Genomic DNA, 16,024 nt, shown 5'->3' on the forward strand with positions numbered 1-16,024 from the left:
GTGTGGTTAGTGGAGTACCGCAGGGGTCAGTCCTTGGGCCTTTGCTTTTTAACTTGTTTATTAATGACCTGGAGGTGGGCATAGACAGTACTGTTTCTATTTTTGCTGATGACACTAAATTGTGCAAAACTATAAGTTCCATGCAGGATGCTGCCGCTTTGCAGAGCGATTTGACAAAATTAGATAACTGGGCAGCAAACTGGAAAATGAGGTTCAATGTTGATAAGTGCAAAGTTATGCACTTTGGTAGAAATAATATAAACGCAAACTATCTACTGAATGGGAGTGTGTTGGGGGTTTCCTTAATGGAGAAGGATCTAGGGGTTTTTGTTGATAACAAGTTGTCTAATGCCAGGCAGTGTCATTCTGTGGCTACTAAAGCAAATAAAGTGCTGTCTTGTATAAAAAAGGGCATTGACTCAAGGGATGAGAACATAATTTTGGCCCTTTATAGGTCCCTGGTAAGGCCTCACCTTGAGTATGCAGTGCAGTTTTGGGCTCCAGTCCTTAAGAAGGATATTAATGAGCTGGAGAAAGTGCAGAGACGTGCAACTAAACTGGTTAAGGGGATGGAAGATTTAAACTATGAGGTGAGACTGTCGAGGTTGGGGTTGTTCTCTCTGGAAAAGAGGCGCTTGCGAGGGGACATGATTACTCTGTACAAGTACATTAGAGGGGATTATAGGCAGTTGGGGGATGTTCTTTTTTCCCATAAAAACAATCAGCGCACCAGAGGTCACCCCTTTAGATTAGTGGAAAGGAGCTTCCATTTGAAGCAGCGTAGGTGGTTTTTCACGGTGAGGGCAGTGAGGTTATGGAATGCCCTTCCTAGTGATGTGGTAATGGCAGATTCTGTTAATGCCTTTAAGAGGGGCCTGGATGAGTTCTTGATCAATCAGAATATCCAAGGCTATTGTGATACTAATATCTACAGTTAGTACTAGTGGTTGTATATATAGTGTATGTATGTGAGTGTATAGATTGGTAGGTGTGGGTTAAGTGTGCTGGGTTTACTTGGATGGGTTGAACTTGATGGACACTGGTCTTTTTTCAACCCTATGTAACTATGTAACTATGTAACTATGTTAATATGCTTTGCTTTCTTTTCCTTTTTTCTTTTGTTTTTATAATTGTGTGATGTCACTAATTTATTTCACCTATCTTTTCTAAAGTGTATGGCTATGATTAAGTGCACACGTGCATGAAAAGCGTCAGGCATCCAGGTTTTAAGGATAAGAATAAAGACTGAGTTTTATGATACTCCATGGCAGTCCGGTGCGCTTTTGAAGCCGTTATTGGATGATTTGAGTCATTTGCCCATAGGTGGGTATATCAGGAGACAATCCACTCGCTTGCTGACCTCGCCAAGTTGCATAGGTTTATTTGAAAGTAACAAAAGTTTTTGGATAAGTTACATAAATTGCGTAAACATAGGGGCCCAATGATGTTGCTGTGGGGCCTAAAATCAGCCATTACCCTGAAAGCTGAAAAAGTTAATGTAGAAAACACTCATATAATTCCGTAAATTGATCCCAATACAAATAGCTGATGTTTCTCTATAATGATAATGAGTAATCATATGAATATTTACTTTATACGTATCTTACGCAAATTGCGTAACTTCCACAAGGCGCCTGGGCCCCCTTCACAAGCAGAATTCACCAGGCCTGGCACATCAGTACCCCCTATCCCCCACTGATGGCAACCCTGATCACTCCATCTGCTCAGACTTGGCTTGGAGTTACCTTTGTTTTAAAAATATAATAATTTTTCACACAACATGCCACCAGAATTCTGATTCACTTTCTCACCATATTATACAGTGACTATTATACCTCTCTATTTACTGGGCTTCACCTTCAGATACTGTCACCACTCCAGTCTATAGAATACAAAAGTTTCAGACTCATATACCTTTTGTAACTGCTCTTTCTCTGCCATGCCACAGCCCTTATTTGGTACCCCCAGGTACATTTTTCATGCTTGTGTTGTTCCACCACTCTTTTTATATTTGAATGTGGCTCAAGAGTAAAAAAGGTTGGGGATCCCCTAAACACCAATATGCCAGGGTCCCCCTTGTACATGTCACTCCCTGATTCGCTCTGTTGAGGGCGGATCTTGTTACACATCACCTATTCGTTCACATGCACTGTGTTTCTTTAATTACTTCCGGTTTGGCGATTATAATTTTGATTAAGGTGCCTATATATAGCCTGTGGGTCCTGTATTGTGTTACTTGCTCCTGAGGAAGCGTGCCATGTACCACGCGAAACGCGTTGAGCTTTTGTTACTGCCTCCATTACTCCTGAACAGTGTGAGTAGCCTGCATTGTGCAGGGTTTTTTGTCTTAATAAACTGTATTACACTATCTATGTTCTCTTCTCTTCTATTTAACCCATTGAGAATCGGGCAATGACTGCAATCAATATTTGATCTGGGTTTCTATGGGCTTTATCCTACATACATCTGGTGAGCATTTTAATTGACAGATTGTGTGTGCACTGATATACGACAAAACATTTTGTCACTTTGCACTTTTGGTGCTGTTAGTATCTGAACGTATTTCACTAGATTGCGTTTTATATAATTTATTTTACATGTGCTTCTACGATTACCATTGTGCAGGGTCCCACACAAAAGCCTGTGCTTGGACCACTAACCTTATCACTATACAGTGCATCACTCTGGCTTCCAGAACCATCTTTATAAAGATGACACTTAAATCCAGGTCATCAGGTCCAAGTTTAAAAATATTTTAGCATGCTCAAGGTCATGGATATCATCTATGGTTAGAGTGATATGATGCTCTCTGATGACTGTTGTGTAAAAGGTGGCCATACACGTTGAGATATGTCCACCTAAGGTTGGCAATATTGGGCTAATCAAATTACAGTGGTGGGCATAATGGGGAGGTCTATACACAGGCAGATAAGTTGCTAAATTGGTCTAGAGCAGTGCTGTCCAACTTCTGTGGTACCGAGGGCCGGAATTTTTCTTGCCTACATGGTGGAGGGCCGATAATGGAAGGCAGTTTTGACCACTCCCCTTTTTTAAACCACACCCACTTCAAACTACACCCATGCTATCACAAGAGCTTTTAAGACCATCCCCACATTAATGGTGGCAACACAGCAAAAACCCAATGGTTGGTGCTCACTGAAGGGATATCACCCTTCATTTATATATGAAAGAATTATATTATGTCATACACTTAAATCGATATGCCTCCTCCTCTTCTGTGGATAGCACAGCAACCCCCCAGCCTATAATTACACCCCTTGGGGACCATATAATGACTATTTCCAAATGCCAAACTCCAGGAACAAACCCCTGCCAGGTTCACCTTCCACAGGCAGCATAGGGCAGGGAGAGTATGGCACACACAGGCAGCATAGGAAAGGCAAAGTATGGCACACACAGGCAGCATAGGGAAGGCAGAGTATGGCACACACAGGCAGCATAGGGGAGGCATAGAGCAGATAGAGTACTGCTTGCCCTACCCCTCCTGTGTGTGCCATACTCTGCCTGCCCTCCCCTGCCTATGTGTGCCATACTCTGCCTGCCCTACCCTGCCTGTGTGTGCCATAATCTGCCTGCCCTCCCCTGCCTATGTGTGCCATACTATGCTTGCCCTCCCCTTCCTATGTGTGCCATACAATGCTTGCCCTCCCCTGCCTATGTGTGCCATACTATGCTTGCCCTCCCCTGCCTATGTGTGCCATACTATGCTTGCCCTCCCCTTCCTATGTGTGCCATACTATGCCTGCCCCCCCTGGCTATGTGTGCCATACTATTCCTGCCCACCCCTGCCTATGTGTGCCATACTATTCCTGCCCACCCCTGCCTATGTGTGCCATACTATTCCTGCCCTCCCCTGCCTATGTGTGCCATACTATGCTTGCCCTCCCCTGCCTATGTGTGCCATACTATGCTTGCCCTCCCCTGCCTATATGTGCCATACTATGCCTGCCCCCCCTGCCTATGTGTGCCATACTATTCCTGCCCACCCCTGCCTATGTGTGCCATACTATGCCTGCCCTATTGCACACACAGGCAGCATACAGTGACACAATGCTGGATGTGTCAGAGGGAATGTCTGAGGTGTGAACAGGGGAACAATGTGGGTGATTACAGCCAGAGCCTGAGGTGTGAACACTGCAGGGGGAAAACAATGAAGGCATTAAAAGGTGTGAACAGTACAGGGGATTACATGATTAAACAATACAGGGGGATTACAGCCTGCATCTGAGGTGTGAGCAATGCAGGGGGGCAGTTAATCTCAGTACTGATACCATTTAAAGGTAATACACAAAGGTAAGCCATCAAAGCAGCCAGACAGGTGGGGGGCCACACAGAGGGGGCCCGCGGGCCGCCAGTTGGACAGCCCTGGTCTAGAGGACTCCAACAAACTGCCCATGTATGGCCACCTTTAGCTTATTACATGTTTATAGAGATTCCAATGTTGTCTGGGTGTTTGTGTTTTGACGCTCTTAATATGTCAGAGACCCATAGTTCTGCCATAGTATAAGTGGGCCTATTTACACATTCAGTAAATATAAATGTACTTCAATGTTTTATAGTTCTGTGCTTTTATTGTATGCATCAGTGGATTCTGGATTCACACACAGTAAATTAACCTACCTGTAAATTTGTGGATTGTGGAAGGAAACTGAAGTACAATACAATACAGGACCCAAGCCGGAATTAAACTCAAGACTCCAGTACTGCAAGTGTCATAAATATATAAGACTTTTTCTCCTGTTAAGTTCAGTTGGAAAGATTTTAACACTGGTGACAACTTTAGCAATCAGATAATTTTCAAATCTTAGTATCCGTTTTATCCACCGTTATCCATCAGAGTTTCGCTCAGAATGGGAGTAATATGGTAGAAAATGTATAAAGGGCCATGTTAGAGAAGCGAAAGTTCAGGTCACTCACTGTTAGTAAAAATCAGACAATAAAAGTGATGCAAAAAGTTGACCCTCTTCATTAGTTCTAAAATCTTGACCCACCTGTGCACAGAAGCATTTGATTGTAGCTATTGTTTGCTAAGATGAATTGCTTTCAGCTCTGCTCCACATAGCAGTCTTATTAGAAGAGAAAAGCATACTATTTGGTCAGCTAAGAAAGGTGCCTTCTAATATCAGCAGTTCTGCATAGAAATAAGAATAACTCTTGGCCAAAACGATGTTTTGAACACTCCTTATTAAAACATTGTTACATTGGTAACTGCCTTTCTTAGCTGGGCCCTCAAGATGCTGTATTACAGTGTTGCTTATGAGGTAGTACAGGGAGAACAAAAGCAACCTGAAGCCCTGTCCAGATAGATTCATTAGGCTATGTATTGCCTGGGAAAGCTAGCTCCAGTCTATCAACCCTCATTAGAGTCCAGTGCAACTCTTATTTGCTTGTCTATCTATCATTATACCTCTGAGGTGTACTAGAAAACAACCCTACACGACTTTACACAATATTACACGTTTTTAGAAAAAGTTAACACTTTTAATTTTAATGCAGATATCACTTTAAGAGAAAATGGTGATCTAACACAGATTATTATTCCTTGTTAAGTTGATTTAGATAACTGACATTTTCATTATTTTGCTTACTACCTAAATAGTTTACATATATATCATGGAATTGCCTATTCTTCGCAACTTTTTAGTTGATTTTAATTTCTTATTAGTTATGGTTTTTTGAATTATTTGCTTTAATTTGCATCACGGATCCCCAACCTTTTTTTACGTGTGAGCCACATTCAAATGTAAAAAGAGTTGGGGAGAAACGCAAGCATGAAAAATGTTCTTGGGGTTACAAATAGCGACTCTGATTGGTGATATGGCAGGCCCTATGTGGACTGGTAGCCTAAACGAGGCTCTGTTTGGCAGTACAACTGTTTTTATGCAAACAAAAATTGCCTTCAAGCCAGGAATTTAATAATAAGCCCCTGCTTTATGGCCACTGGGGGCAACATACAAGGGGTTGGTGAGCAACATGTTGCCCCCGAGCCACTGGTTGGGGACCACTGCTCTACATCATACTAAAAGCGAACAGCCCCTTTAAAGGAACCAGCAGAAAGGTGAATAAATCTGGATATAAAGCTACAGTCAAAATGATTAGCATATATATGTTGTATATTAATGTATATCTTTATTTTATTACAAAAGTATACATGCCAAGTAAAATACAAATGCAGAGATATCAAAATTGTGCCCCATTTAGCTCATACATTAATTTTTACCCCAGCTATAATACATTTTTTTTTCAGTTCGACCAGCAAGCTCATCAAATTCCAAATGTTGACTGTACTCTGTGAATGATCATATGTATATATATGAAAATGTATATCAGACCATGGCAAAACACAATCTCCCCCCAATTCAATTATATTTTTATGGAATTCCCTTCCAAGCGTCAGGTGTCTGGAAACCTTTTTAAAAAAAGATTTCTCAACACATTAAAATCATAGTGAATCATATCGGGCATTTTATATTTATAATTAAGCAGATAAAGATCCTCTTGTATTACAAATTGCAGGGATATAAGAACACAAATAGTACAAAAAATACGATTTTTTCATATATACATATACATAAAATATTTTTGAACGATTTTACAAAAGCAGGAGGAGTAACTTTTGAGCAGTCCTTATCTCTGTTTTAAGAGCAGGAGAAAACAAAGTGAATTCCAAAGACTGCATACACAATTATGGTTTTTAGTTTACTGTTTAGAATCAAAATGGTATTGCAGTGCACATTCTAATCCTCATCTCCTCCATACATTTCTGCCAGTTTGGTGAAACGAGGTCCCCAGTTATTCAAAGCACTGTAATCCTGATCTAAATCAGAGTTGGAAGAGTTAAGAGAGCTGAGTGATGCGGCCTCAGAGCCACTGCCTTCGTAATCGAACACAAGGAGCGAGTCGTATGGAGGAGCAGTGGGGTCATTGTCAGCTGCATGCAAGTTCTAAGTACAAGAAATAGGATTTTAACATTAGAAACTCCAGATAAAAGTAACCTTGTAAATTATCTAAACTTAATATAGAATAGGCAAAAAAATTATGTTCTGAACACTACAAACCTGGTATGGAGAAGGCTCAGAAGTACAGTGCTGGTAAGATTCCAGTATGGGAAAAACTGCCTAAATGCAGATTTGCTTATTTGGAGATTGGTGGGCCCAGACTAAAGGCCAACTATAGTGATTTTTGTGGGCAGATGCTAATTTGTAATCTTGGATTTTAACAAAGCTTAAATATGTATGTGTTGTTTTAGTAGTAGCAAGGCCCTGGGCAATACAGACTAATTGAGGCATCATTTCTGACTGTCCAAGCTGTGACCCTTTATCTTTTGTATGTTTAAACCAGAAGGCAGTTCTAAAGTGGGATAGCTGTAATGGTCATGTTTTTATGCTCATGTGACCTAAGCTGAGCTGGGGGCTGACCAAATCCTGCACCACAAAAAATAAGGGGGGGGGCTTGAACCAATAACTCTGAACTCTCTCGTATATATGACATATATTTGTAATCATGACTATAAACCATGGTGCAGGTTTACAAACTCCAAGATCAGAATAGTGTTGTTAAATTTTGCTGTACCTGCTATTCAGCAACTTGGTTATGCAACATTAGTGGTACAATCGCTAGTATATGCCAAAACGTTAGTATATACCAAATTATAAAATGTTCTTCTGGCAGAAGGTTATATTACAAACTATGGAAGGTCAAGTATTGGATGGTGTTGCACCAGCAGTCACATTGCACCAGTGTATGGACAAATAGCAAAATATCCTGGCACTGTATATTCACACTGGCATATCAGAATAGGTTTTACTTCTTATCACGTTATTCATGCTTACTGGGTCTGGCAGCTCAGAGCAAATCCTTTAAATAATTTCAGTCTTTAAAACTGATTCATAGCTCTACTAACCTCATCAATGAAATTTCCAATTTCATCTGGATTGGCAGGACGGGGTCGATACTGGGGAGCAGCTAAAACTGGAACGACATCATTACGGATTATATCTGGACGAGCATCTAGACCACGGTGAAGCTGGCTTAGATCAAAATCCTTTAAGACAAATAAGGACACATCTGTCATTCCATGATGGCTACTGCTTCATTTCTACAAATGTCAGCAGTTGGCAAACTACTTAAATATAATATTTGCACAATATTTCATTACCTGGTCTTCCTCACCACCGCCTTCTTCATCATAGAAAAATACATTGTCCCGAGTCTCATCTTCTGGTGGTAATAAAGGTTCTTTTACCACTTTCTTTCGTCGTACAAACAGTAAGAGCAGCAACAACAATACTGCAGACAGGAAGAGATGTTATTGTTAGGAACAAAATTTACAGACACAGTGACACACATGCATGTGCATACTAGATTGACAGGCACAAAATGCACTCATAGGATCTCAGTGCACAAAATGAGACATTTTTGCACAATACTTTGTTTCTGTTGCATCAGTCATTTTTTTACTGGACAGTAAGTTCTAATTCATCTTTGGTTTGTGTTTAATTTGTATTTTTTCTGTTTCATTTTACTTTTCACCCTTAGTTTTGTCTAGAGCTGTAGTCTTACTCTTCAAAGCTGCCACTGGGGTTCATTTACATGGAGCAGCAGTGCAAGTGGGTTAAATTTTTTAAAAAAAATTGCATTCAGCAGCAAGCAAAAGCAATTGTTTGCAGGAAAAGATAGCCAATTCAGGAACTGCTTGTAGTTTTCAGCAATCGTTTGCCGTAATGGGCAAATTTTCATAAATTTGACCCTTAGTACCCCAGCATCCTGCAATAGCCATACAGTGTAACACCAGAAGCTGCTTGTATAACTGGTGTGTATATGGTTTTATCAAACAATTAATTTACAAGAAACAAAGTACTTTTACTTACAAAGAAGCGCTAGGATCCCTCCAAGGATTCCAACTATGGCTGATATCCCCAAACCTCCTGCTTGAGCAGCCTTTTCCTCACATTGCATTTGGTCACCATTACATTGACAGATTGTAATCTGTAGCTTTGTCACATCTGTCAGTCCCTGATTGTCTCTCAATGAGATCAAAACTTCGTATCGTCCAATATCCAGTTCCTTTTTAGGTCTCAGCTCAAGTAAACCTGAAAGAATAAGTAAGCAAGTGTTTATTATATATTATGTAGAAGCAAAGCATCATAAGGGATTTAGTAATTTCCTGGTATTTATAGCACAGAGATTTTACATCATTTACATCTGATCCCGTGCCATTGAAGCTTACAATCTAGTCCCTATCACCTTCACACACACTAGGGACAATTTTATTAAGAGCCTCTAAACCTTCCTGTATGTTTTTGGAGTGTGGGAGGAAACTGGAGTACCCAGAGGAAACTCATTGAAGAGAGTGACCTGGCTAGAATCAAATTCAGGACCCCAGCAGGACCAGACCTGCTTGGACCCACTACCTGACTCACAACTGGCTTATCCACAACCCACTGCCCACCATTAAATAGAAAGGGTTGTTGCTGCAAAGTCACATCATCAGAAGTTGGCGGGGTAACATACAAACCAAGTAAAAATGTTTAAAGTAAAAAACAGATAATATAATATAAGAAATATAGAGAAGATGTGCAACACGAGTACACGGCCCACAGACCTGCATCTATACCTACATCCAAATATCCTACCCACAACCCACAGGGTTTCTTATGGTTAACCCGCGTGTACCTGACCCACTGCAGGACTATAACTTGCAGGGCACTTACTCTGTTCTGTCACTGTAGCAGTCCAGTTTTCATTGGATTCACCAGTCAGGTCTACTGTATATGGGTATGTGTTAGGGTAAAGATCTTTGTCAATGATATTAAATACACGAAAGCCTGGATCCTTCTGGCAGAAACTATTTTGTTGGGGATCCAAAAATGGGCCATTATCATTAACATCAATGAGATTAAGCACAAGGGTTCCAGTCCCAGTGGCAGAAGGAGTGCCTATAAGTAAACAAAATGGTTGTGTCAGCAGATTCAGCAACAAGAAAAAAACAAATATTCTTCTCTTTATTTTCCAGTCTGTCCTTTAAACCAATGCCAGGCTGTCAAGTTAAACAGAATTCCAGCAACCAATAATGGATGCTATTCCAAACTGGAATGCTGCGGTAAAAATGTAAATACTTCAAAAACCACAAAAAATAAAAATGAAGATAATTTCACTGTCTATGTAACACTAAAAGTTCAATTTTAGGGTGAGCTAGCAATTGAACTAAAGTTCAGCAGACATTTATGTTTCAAATATCAATTTGTTATATTGTATTTGGAGTTTTTTTTTTTTTTTTAAAAATCAATGTGATTTTCACAGGAATCAATGAAATCTGGCAATCTGTATTAGATTTGACCATGATGATGAAATCATGTGATCACCATCTTGTACTAATTGCAATTAAACTTTATAATCTTTTCATCTTTAGCTGAGGTGAGTGAATCTGAGTTGTGTATACACAGTGGTTTACAATGTAAATCTATTGTGTGCTCCTGTGTCCCATTTGCCATCCAGGTGACTATGTGTCTCAATAATTCAAAGGCAATTTGGAGCATATTTATCTAAAAGTTAAAATAGAGTTCACTACAAGGGAACTCCCCAACTCTCTGTTTATTTGTATATGAATTGTTAGAGGCATATTTGTAAAATGGTGAAAACAGTGTTTGCTCTACTTTTCCCCTTGATAAATATGCACCTTAAAATCACAGCGTGGAGATTGCAAGTGTTTGAAGAAGTATACATCTCCTGACTGGAGCTGCAACTGTAGCAGAAACTTTTATATTGGGCTAATGTCACCAGAGGCTGTTTGTCTGGATTTTGTTATCAGATATCCATGCTTGGGGTGGTTATTGCCCACAATGGGAAGTGTTTGACTTTTGTTAGCAATATTTCTCTGGAGAAAAGTTGCAACAAGAAGATGACAAACTGTCACATGTGGCCAGGCCTGGACTGGCAAACTGAATTTTGGACATGCCAGAGGGGCTGCTGTAAGACACCATAGACATAGATATAGTTACTATTTAGTGGGCTTGTGGGGAGCTGTTTGGGCCTCTGTCTACCTGAAATGTTGGGGCCTATTTTGAATCCCAGTCTGGGCCTGCACGTGGCATAACCCTTAGTGAAAGCAAAACCTTCTTTCAGTTAACATGAGTATACTAGAAAACGAATTTGGCAAATAAAAGCTAAATCTTTACCACTGTCAGCGGCCAAGATTATGACTTTGTAGGTGTTGTTTAGCACAAACTTTGATTCCCGATCCAAGTTTCCATTTCCAGTGACAATCCCATTATCTCTGTTCACAGACACCCACCCTGCTGGGTCATTTCCAATGAAGTAACTGCAGAGCAGAAGCAACAAGATTTAGTATTAATATATTTAAATACATTAACAGTTTTTAGTGCATTAACAGTGATTTAGTGCATGTTAAGAATAATATACTGTTTTCAAATACACCAGAGTAGTCAGCGCAACTTCTAAATATTGTATTAAAGTGCTAATTCCCCAGCAGCTACTCTCCACTGAATTATACAAAAAAAAAAAATCACAGACCACATCTCCCTCCTACTCCCAATGAGACTGGTACAATTTGGTCACTCATGTGACCAAACTGAATGAGGTTTGACCATTCAGCCTCTAAACCACTTAACTGAGTCACCTGACAGTCAGCTGTGGGTGGCACATTGAGTCTGATTGGATGGTGGTGCGCAAATAAGAAACCAGACTACACAATAAGGACAATAAAAGTGGCCAGAATGTATTTAGAAAAATATATATTTTATACATTTTTCTTGGTCAGTATAACAAGGAGACTTCCATGTCTAAAAGTCAAGGGACTGCCCAACCTTTGGCTTCCTGTTAACGGAGAGGTTCCACTTACCTTATTTTCTGGTTCTGTTCCTTGTCTGGATCCTGTGCGGTATAGGTAGCAACAACTTGGCCACTGGGCAGATCCTCTGGCACAGACACGTCTTTCAACACTGGTACAAATACTGGGGCCTCATTCACATCTGTGACAGTTACAGTGACCGTTGCAGTTGAAGTTTGTAGTGGAACAGAAAAGTTAGCTTTGTTTGTCACAATGACTGACAGAATATACTGCTTCTTCAGCTCATAGTCCAGACCCTGCCACAGGAATAAGATGGTTTAAATAATAAAAAAGAAAGACATTTTACATAAATGAACTCTATAAATGGATATTATTACAAAAAATCACAATAGTACTCCTACTCTTATGATTCTGTAAATGTAAAATTCTATGGATAGCTTTGTGCTGTACAACAGTAATACAAAACAGTGTTCCTAGGAAGCACACTGGAAAAATTAGCTCTTTTCACTGCAAAACCCCAAGGTCCCACCCACTTACACACCCACCAACATGGCCATTTTCACACCTACTTTAAAAGCAAAAACATTTTAATACAGAAAGTTGGACTGAGCATATGGCCTCTAGCCTTTAATAACACAGCAGCCTTAGCATTTGATGGCATAGTGGTATGTGGCCCCCAGTATTTCATAACACAGCCCCCACTGTCTTATGAAATACTGGGGGCATTTATAAACACTAGACAAATTTGCACCTTGGTAGTAACCCATGGCAGCCAATCAAAAATCTGATTTCATTGTAATACCTGCAGCTGGCTGGAAATATGTAAACACTGATTTGTTGCTATAGGTTACTGCCTAGGTGCAAATTTGCCCAGTGTTCATGATGCAGTGTAGCCAATTGCATTTCATGATGCAGTATTGCCCCCAGTTGTGTAACTACCATACAGTAGACCCCGCCAACTGTTCAGGCCCCCCAGACAGTTTCTGTATGGTTCCAGCCAAGAGTCACAGCTGCATGCAAGTAAGGTTGACAGACTCTTTATGGCAGTGATCCACAACCAGTGGCTCAGGGGCAACATGTTGCTCACCAACCCCTTGGATGTTGCTTTCAGTGCCCACAAACCAGGTAGTTATTTTTGAATTCCTGACTTGGAGGCAAGTTTTGGTTGAATAAAAACAAGATTTACTACCAAATAAAGCCTCCTATAAGCTGATAGTGTGCATAGAGGCTACCTAACAGCCAATGTTAGCCCTTATTTGGCACCTCCATGAATTTTTATGATGCTTGTGTTTCTTTTTAAGTCTTTTTACATTTGACTGTGGCTCACGAGTAAGAAAGGTTGGGGATACCTGCCTTATGGTATGAGCCACACCATGCAAACCATACCTACCTTCACTGTTTTCAGTAGCCCAATGTTGTCAATATCTGTTTGGATGCTGAAAAAGCCAGCCTCATTTCCTTTAATGATCTTGTACACAGCATTCCAGGCATCTGACCCTTCAATATCTGCATCTGTTACCGTAAGACGTGCAACCTCATATCCAACTTCATTTTCAGGAACCTCTGCAATGTACTGCAAAACAGAAAGGCTTTAGAAAAGATATCCTTAAAACAATTTCAGTGAAGCATTTTTTGAGCTTGGACTAATCAGTTGTATCAGGGTTTTTCTATCCAATATGGACCTCATTCAAGGTTTACCAGGCTAATAATGTGCTCTGCTTCTCCCATACCAGAGGGACAATGTTTTTCATATATCTGCCATTATTAGGCTGTAGTATGGTAGACATCTGATGCTGCAGAGCTCTAGCATAGACGACTCTATCCATATTTATGGCTCTGCAGTATATATCTTTGGCTGAGTTCACATATTATGTGCATCTGTTGAATTTGTGAGTGTATGCTGTCACATGGTTTGAGTCTTCAGACCAATTCGGCAGCTTATCTGCCCATGTATGGGACCCTCCATCAGGCCTCCCCGACCAATATCCGCAGGCTTGCTTTACCTGTGAGATCAAGGACCGCATTAGCTGATTGATGCAGTCCTTGGTCTGACTTTTCCTATCCCCTCCATCATAATCATCATGATCATTTAGCCCAAGGGCCAAATGACTGCATTAGCATGATTTTGCCCACTCAAGGTGGGCATATTGGGGAAAAGATTAACTTGTTTGATGACCTTGCCAAACAAGTGAATCTTACAGTGTGTGGGCCACCTTAAGTGACCCCCCTTAACAATTATTAACAGGAGTTACCACTGCAAATCCCATTGTACCTAAACAAAACAAGCAATTTACCAAAGATAAAATTACTGCTTCACATAGGTCACTAGGTTGTACATCCTTTTCCATTTATCATGCATACATATAACAGATGCATATACATAACCAGATGCATATTGTAAATACTAGATGCTTAAGTGCCTAAACAATGGATATATGCTTTTCTTACTTGCGTTGGGTTAAACACAGGAGGGTTATCATTGGTGTCTGTCACAATGATCACAGCTTTTGCAGTTGTTGTGCGATCTTTCCCAAATTCTCCATCTGCAGCTTGAATAGTCAGTGTGTACACTGGTATTTTCTAGGGGAAAATAAAAAGTGAATGTTTTCTCTCTCAGGTAAAAAATGTTAGCTTTAGGCATTGAATTTGATAACCTCTAATAAATATGTTTACTATTTTTGAATAATTATAAACTAAAACATAAAAAAATTATAATTTACATGATCTGCCATTTTTGCTACAACTTATGACTTATGTCAGCTGTATATAGGCTGACCAGGTATGGTTTATGTCTGATCAGCCAACAGTCTATACCAGGCTATGGTCACCATCTGTATATTAAACTTTTAAACCTGTCCTGTTCGTGAGCTGCCCGATATCTATTGTACACAGATATTGCTCAGGATTGATGTGCCACCATACACATAGTAATAATCATAAGAAACAATATTAATTGTATATTTATGACTATCTTTAGGATGCGGAAATCACTTTCAGCAGTCCTGATCATTTTTCAGAGACGCATACAGTATAGTTTGCTGGACATCTATCAAGGGTATGCATCTCTATACCTTCCTAGTAAGGGGAGGGAGTGGTTAGTTAGGGCATTCTGTTATATACTTTGTGCGTAAATTTTAAAATATGAGTTTTGTTAGATGGGTATGATATATGAGTTGATAAGAATATGAAATATGTATGAGATTTGCAACTGATATGCATCTGACATTTCGATCACAGCAAAATCATACTCAGACTTACTGGAATGCATTGTTTTATTATAAAGATACAGTTATGGGATTTCTTATCTGAAAACCCATTATCTAGAAAGCTCTGAATTATGGGAAGGCCTAGACTCAATTTTAACCAAATAAATGAAATTTAAAAAAATTTTTTTTTTGTCTTTGTAATAACAAAACAGTACCTTGTACTTGATCCTAACTACAATATAATTAAGCTTTAATGGTGGCAGAATGTAATATATATCACTAATGGAAAAACTGGTTACAATGGACAAAATTTTAGCTTTCAGACATATTTTGCTCTTGTGCAACATAAAAGTACTGTTTGCAAACCCTTTACATGTCTTATGACAGTAGGTTTGCGATTGAGAAATTTTCTGCGTGTGTATGTAATAAAACATCTTAGCCTATTTTTGCATTAAGATTTACACCATCTTCAAGCAGGTACTAAACATTCTCAATGTAATAAATGTTAAGTTAACAGTATTACATTGCGAGCGGTGCTAAACATTCGCAAAACACCATTTTACACACCACTTGCGATTTTTATTACAATCCCCCCTTAAGGTCCCCATACACTGGCTGATCCACTCACTTGGCGACATGTCCCAAGTGAGTGGATCTTCTCCCGATATCCCCCACCTACGGGTGGGCAATATCAGGAGAATCCAGGGTAATCCGATCGTTTGGCGGGAATAGGCAAAGTCGGTCCGGGGTCCACATCAACGAGCCGATGCGGTCCCCGATCCGACTAGATTTTCTAACCTGCCCGATCGAGATCTGCCCGATTTCAGGCCAGATATCGGTCGGGAAGGCCTGTCGGGAGTGCCCGTTGGGAGTGCCCATACACAAGGGACCGATATCGGCAGCTACTATCGGCCCGTGTATGGGGACCTTTAGAACAACTGCCCCAGCATAAGATGCTAAAGAGAGAACTCAATTAATCACATCACTC

The 16,024-nt window shown here is 40.1% G+C and overlaps 1 protein-coding gene across 1 annotated transcript in view; it reads right to left on the reverse strand.

Moving 5' to 3' along the window:
* Positions 1 to 6,126: 6,126 nt before the first annotated feature.
* Positions 6,127 to 16,024, reverse strand: part of cdh1 (cadherin 1, type 1) — a 32,632-nt gene continuing 22,734 nt past the window's right edge. The window contains exons 8-16 of the mRNA XM_002935997.5: positions 14,279 to 14,410; positions 13,221 to 13,403; positions 11,882 to 12,126; positions 11,199 to 11,341; positions 9,735 to 9,959; positions 8,892 to 9,113; positions 8,180 to 8,310; positions 7,925 to 8,065; positions 6,127 to 6,965 (exon numbers count right to left, since the gene is read on the reverse strand). Coding sequence (XP_002936043.5) covers positions 6,759 to 6,965; positions 7,925 to 8,065; positions 8,180 to 8,310; positions 8,892 to 9,113; positions 9,735 to 9,959; positions 11,199 to 11,341; positions 11,882 to 12,126; positions 13,221 to 13,403; positions 14,279 to 14,410 — 1,629 coding nt within the window. The 3' untranslated portion in view covers positions 6,127 to 6,758. The remainder of the gene's footprint in view (positions 6,966 to 7,924; positions 8,066 to 8,179; positions 8,311 to 8,891; positions 9,114 to 9,734; positions 9,960 to 11,198; positions 11,342 to 11,881; positions 12,127 to 13,220; positions 13,404 to 14,278; positions 14,411 to 16,024) is intronic.

This window comes from Xenopus tropicalis, chromosome 4, assembly GCF_000004195.4.
Source record: "Xenopus tropicalis strain Nigerian chromosome 4, UCB_Xtro_10.0, whole genome shotgun sequence".
NCBI classification, from domain to species: domain Eukaryota; kingdom Metazoa; phylum Chordata; class Amphibia; order Anura; family Pipidae; genus Xenopus; species Xenopus tropicalis.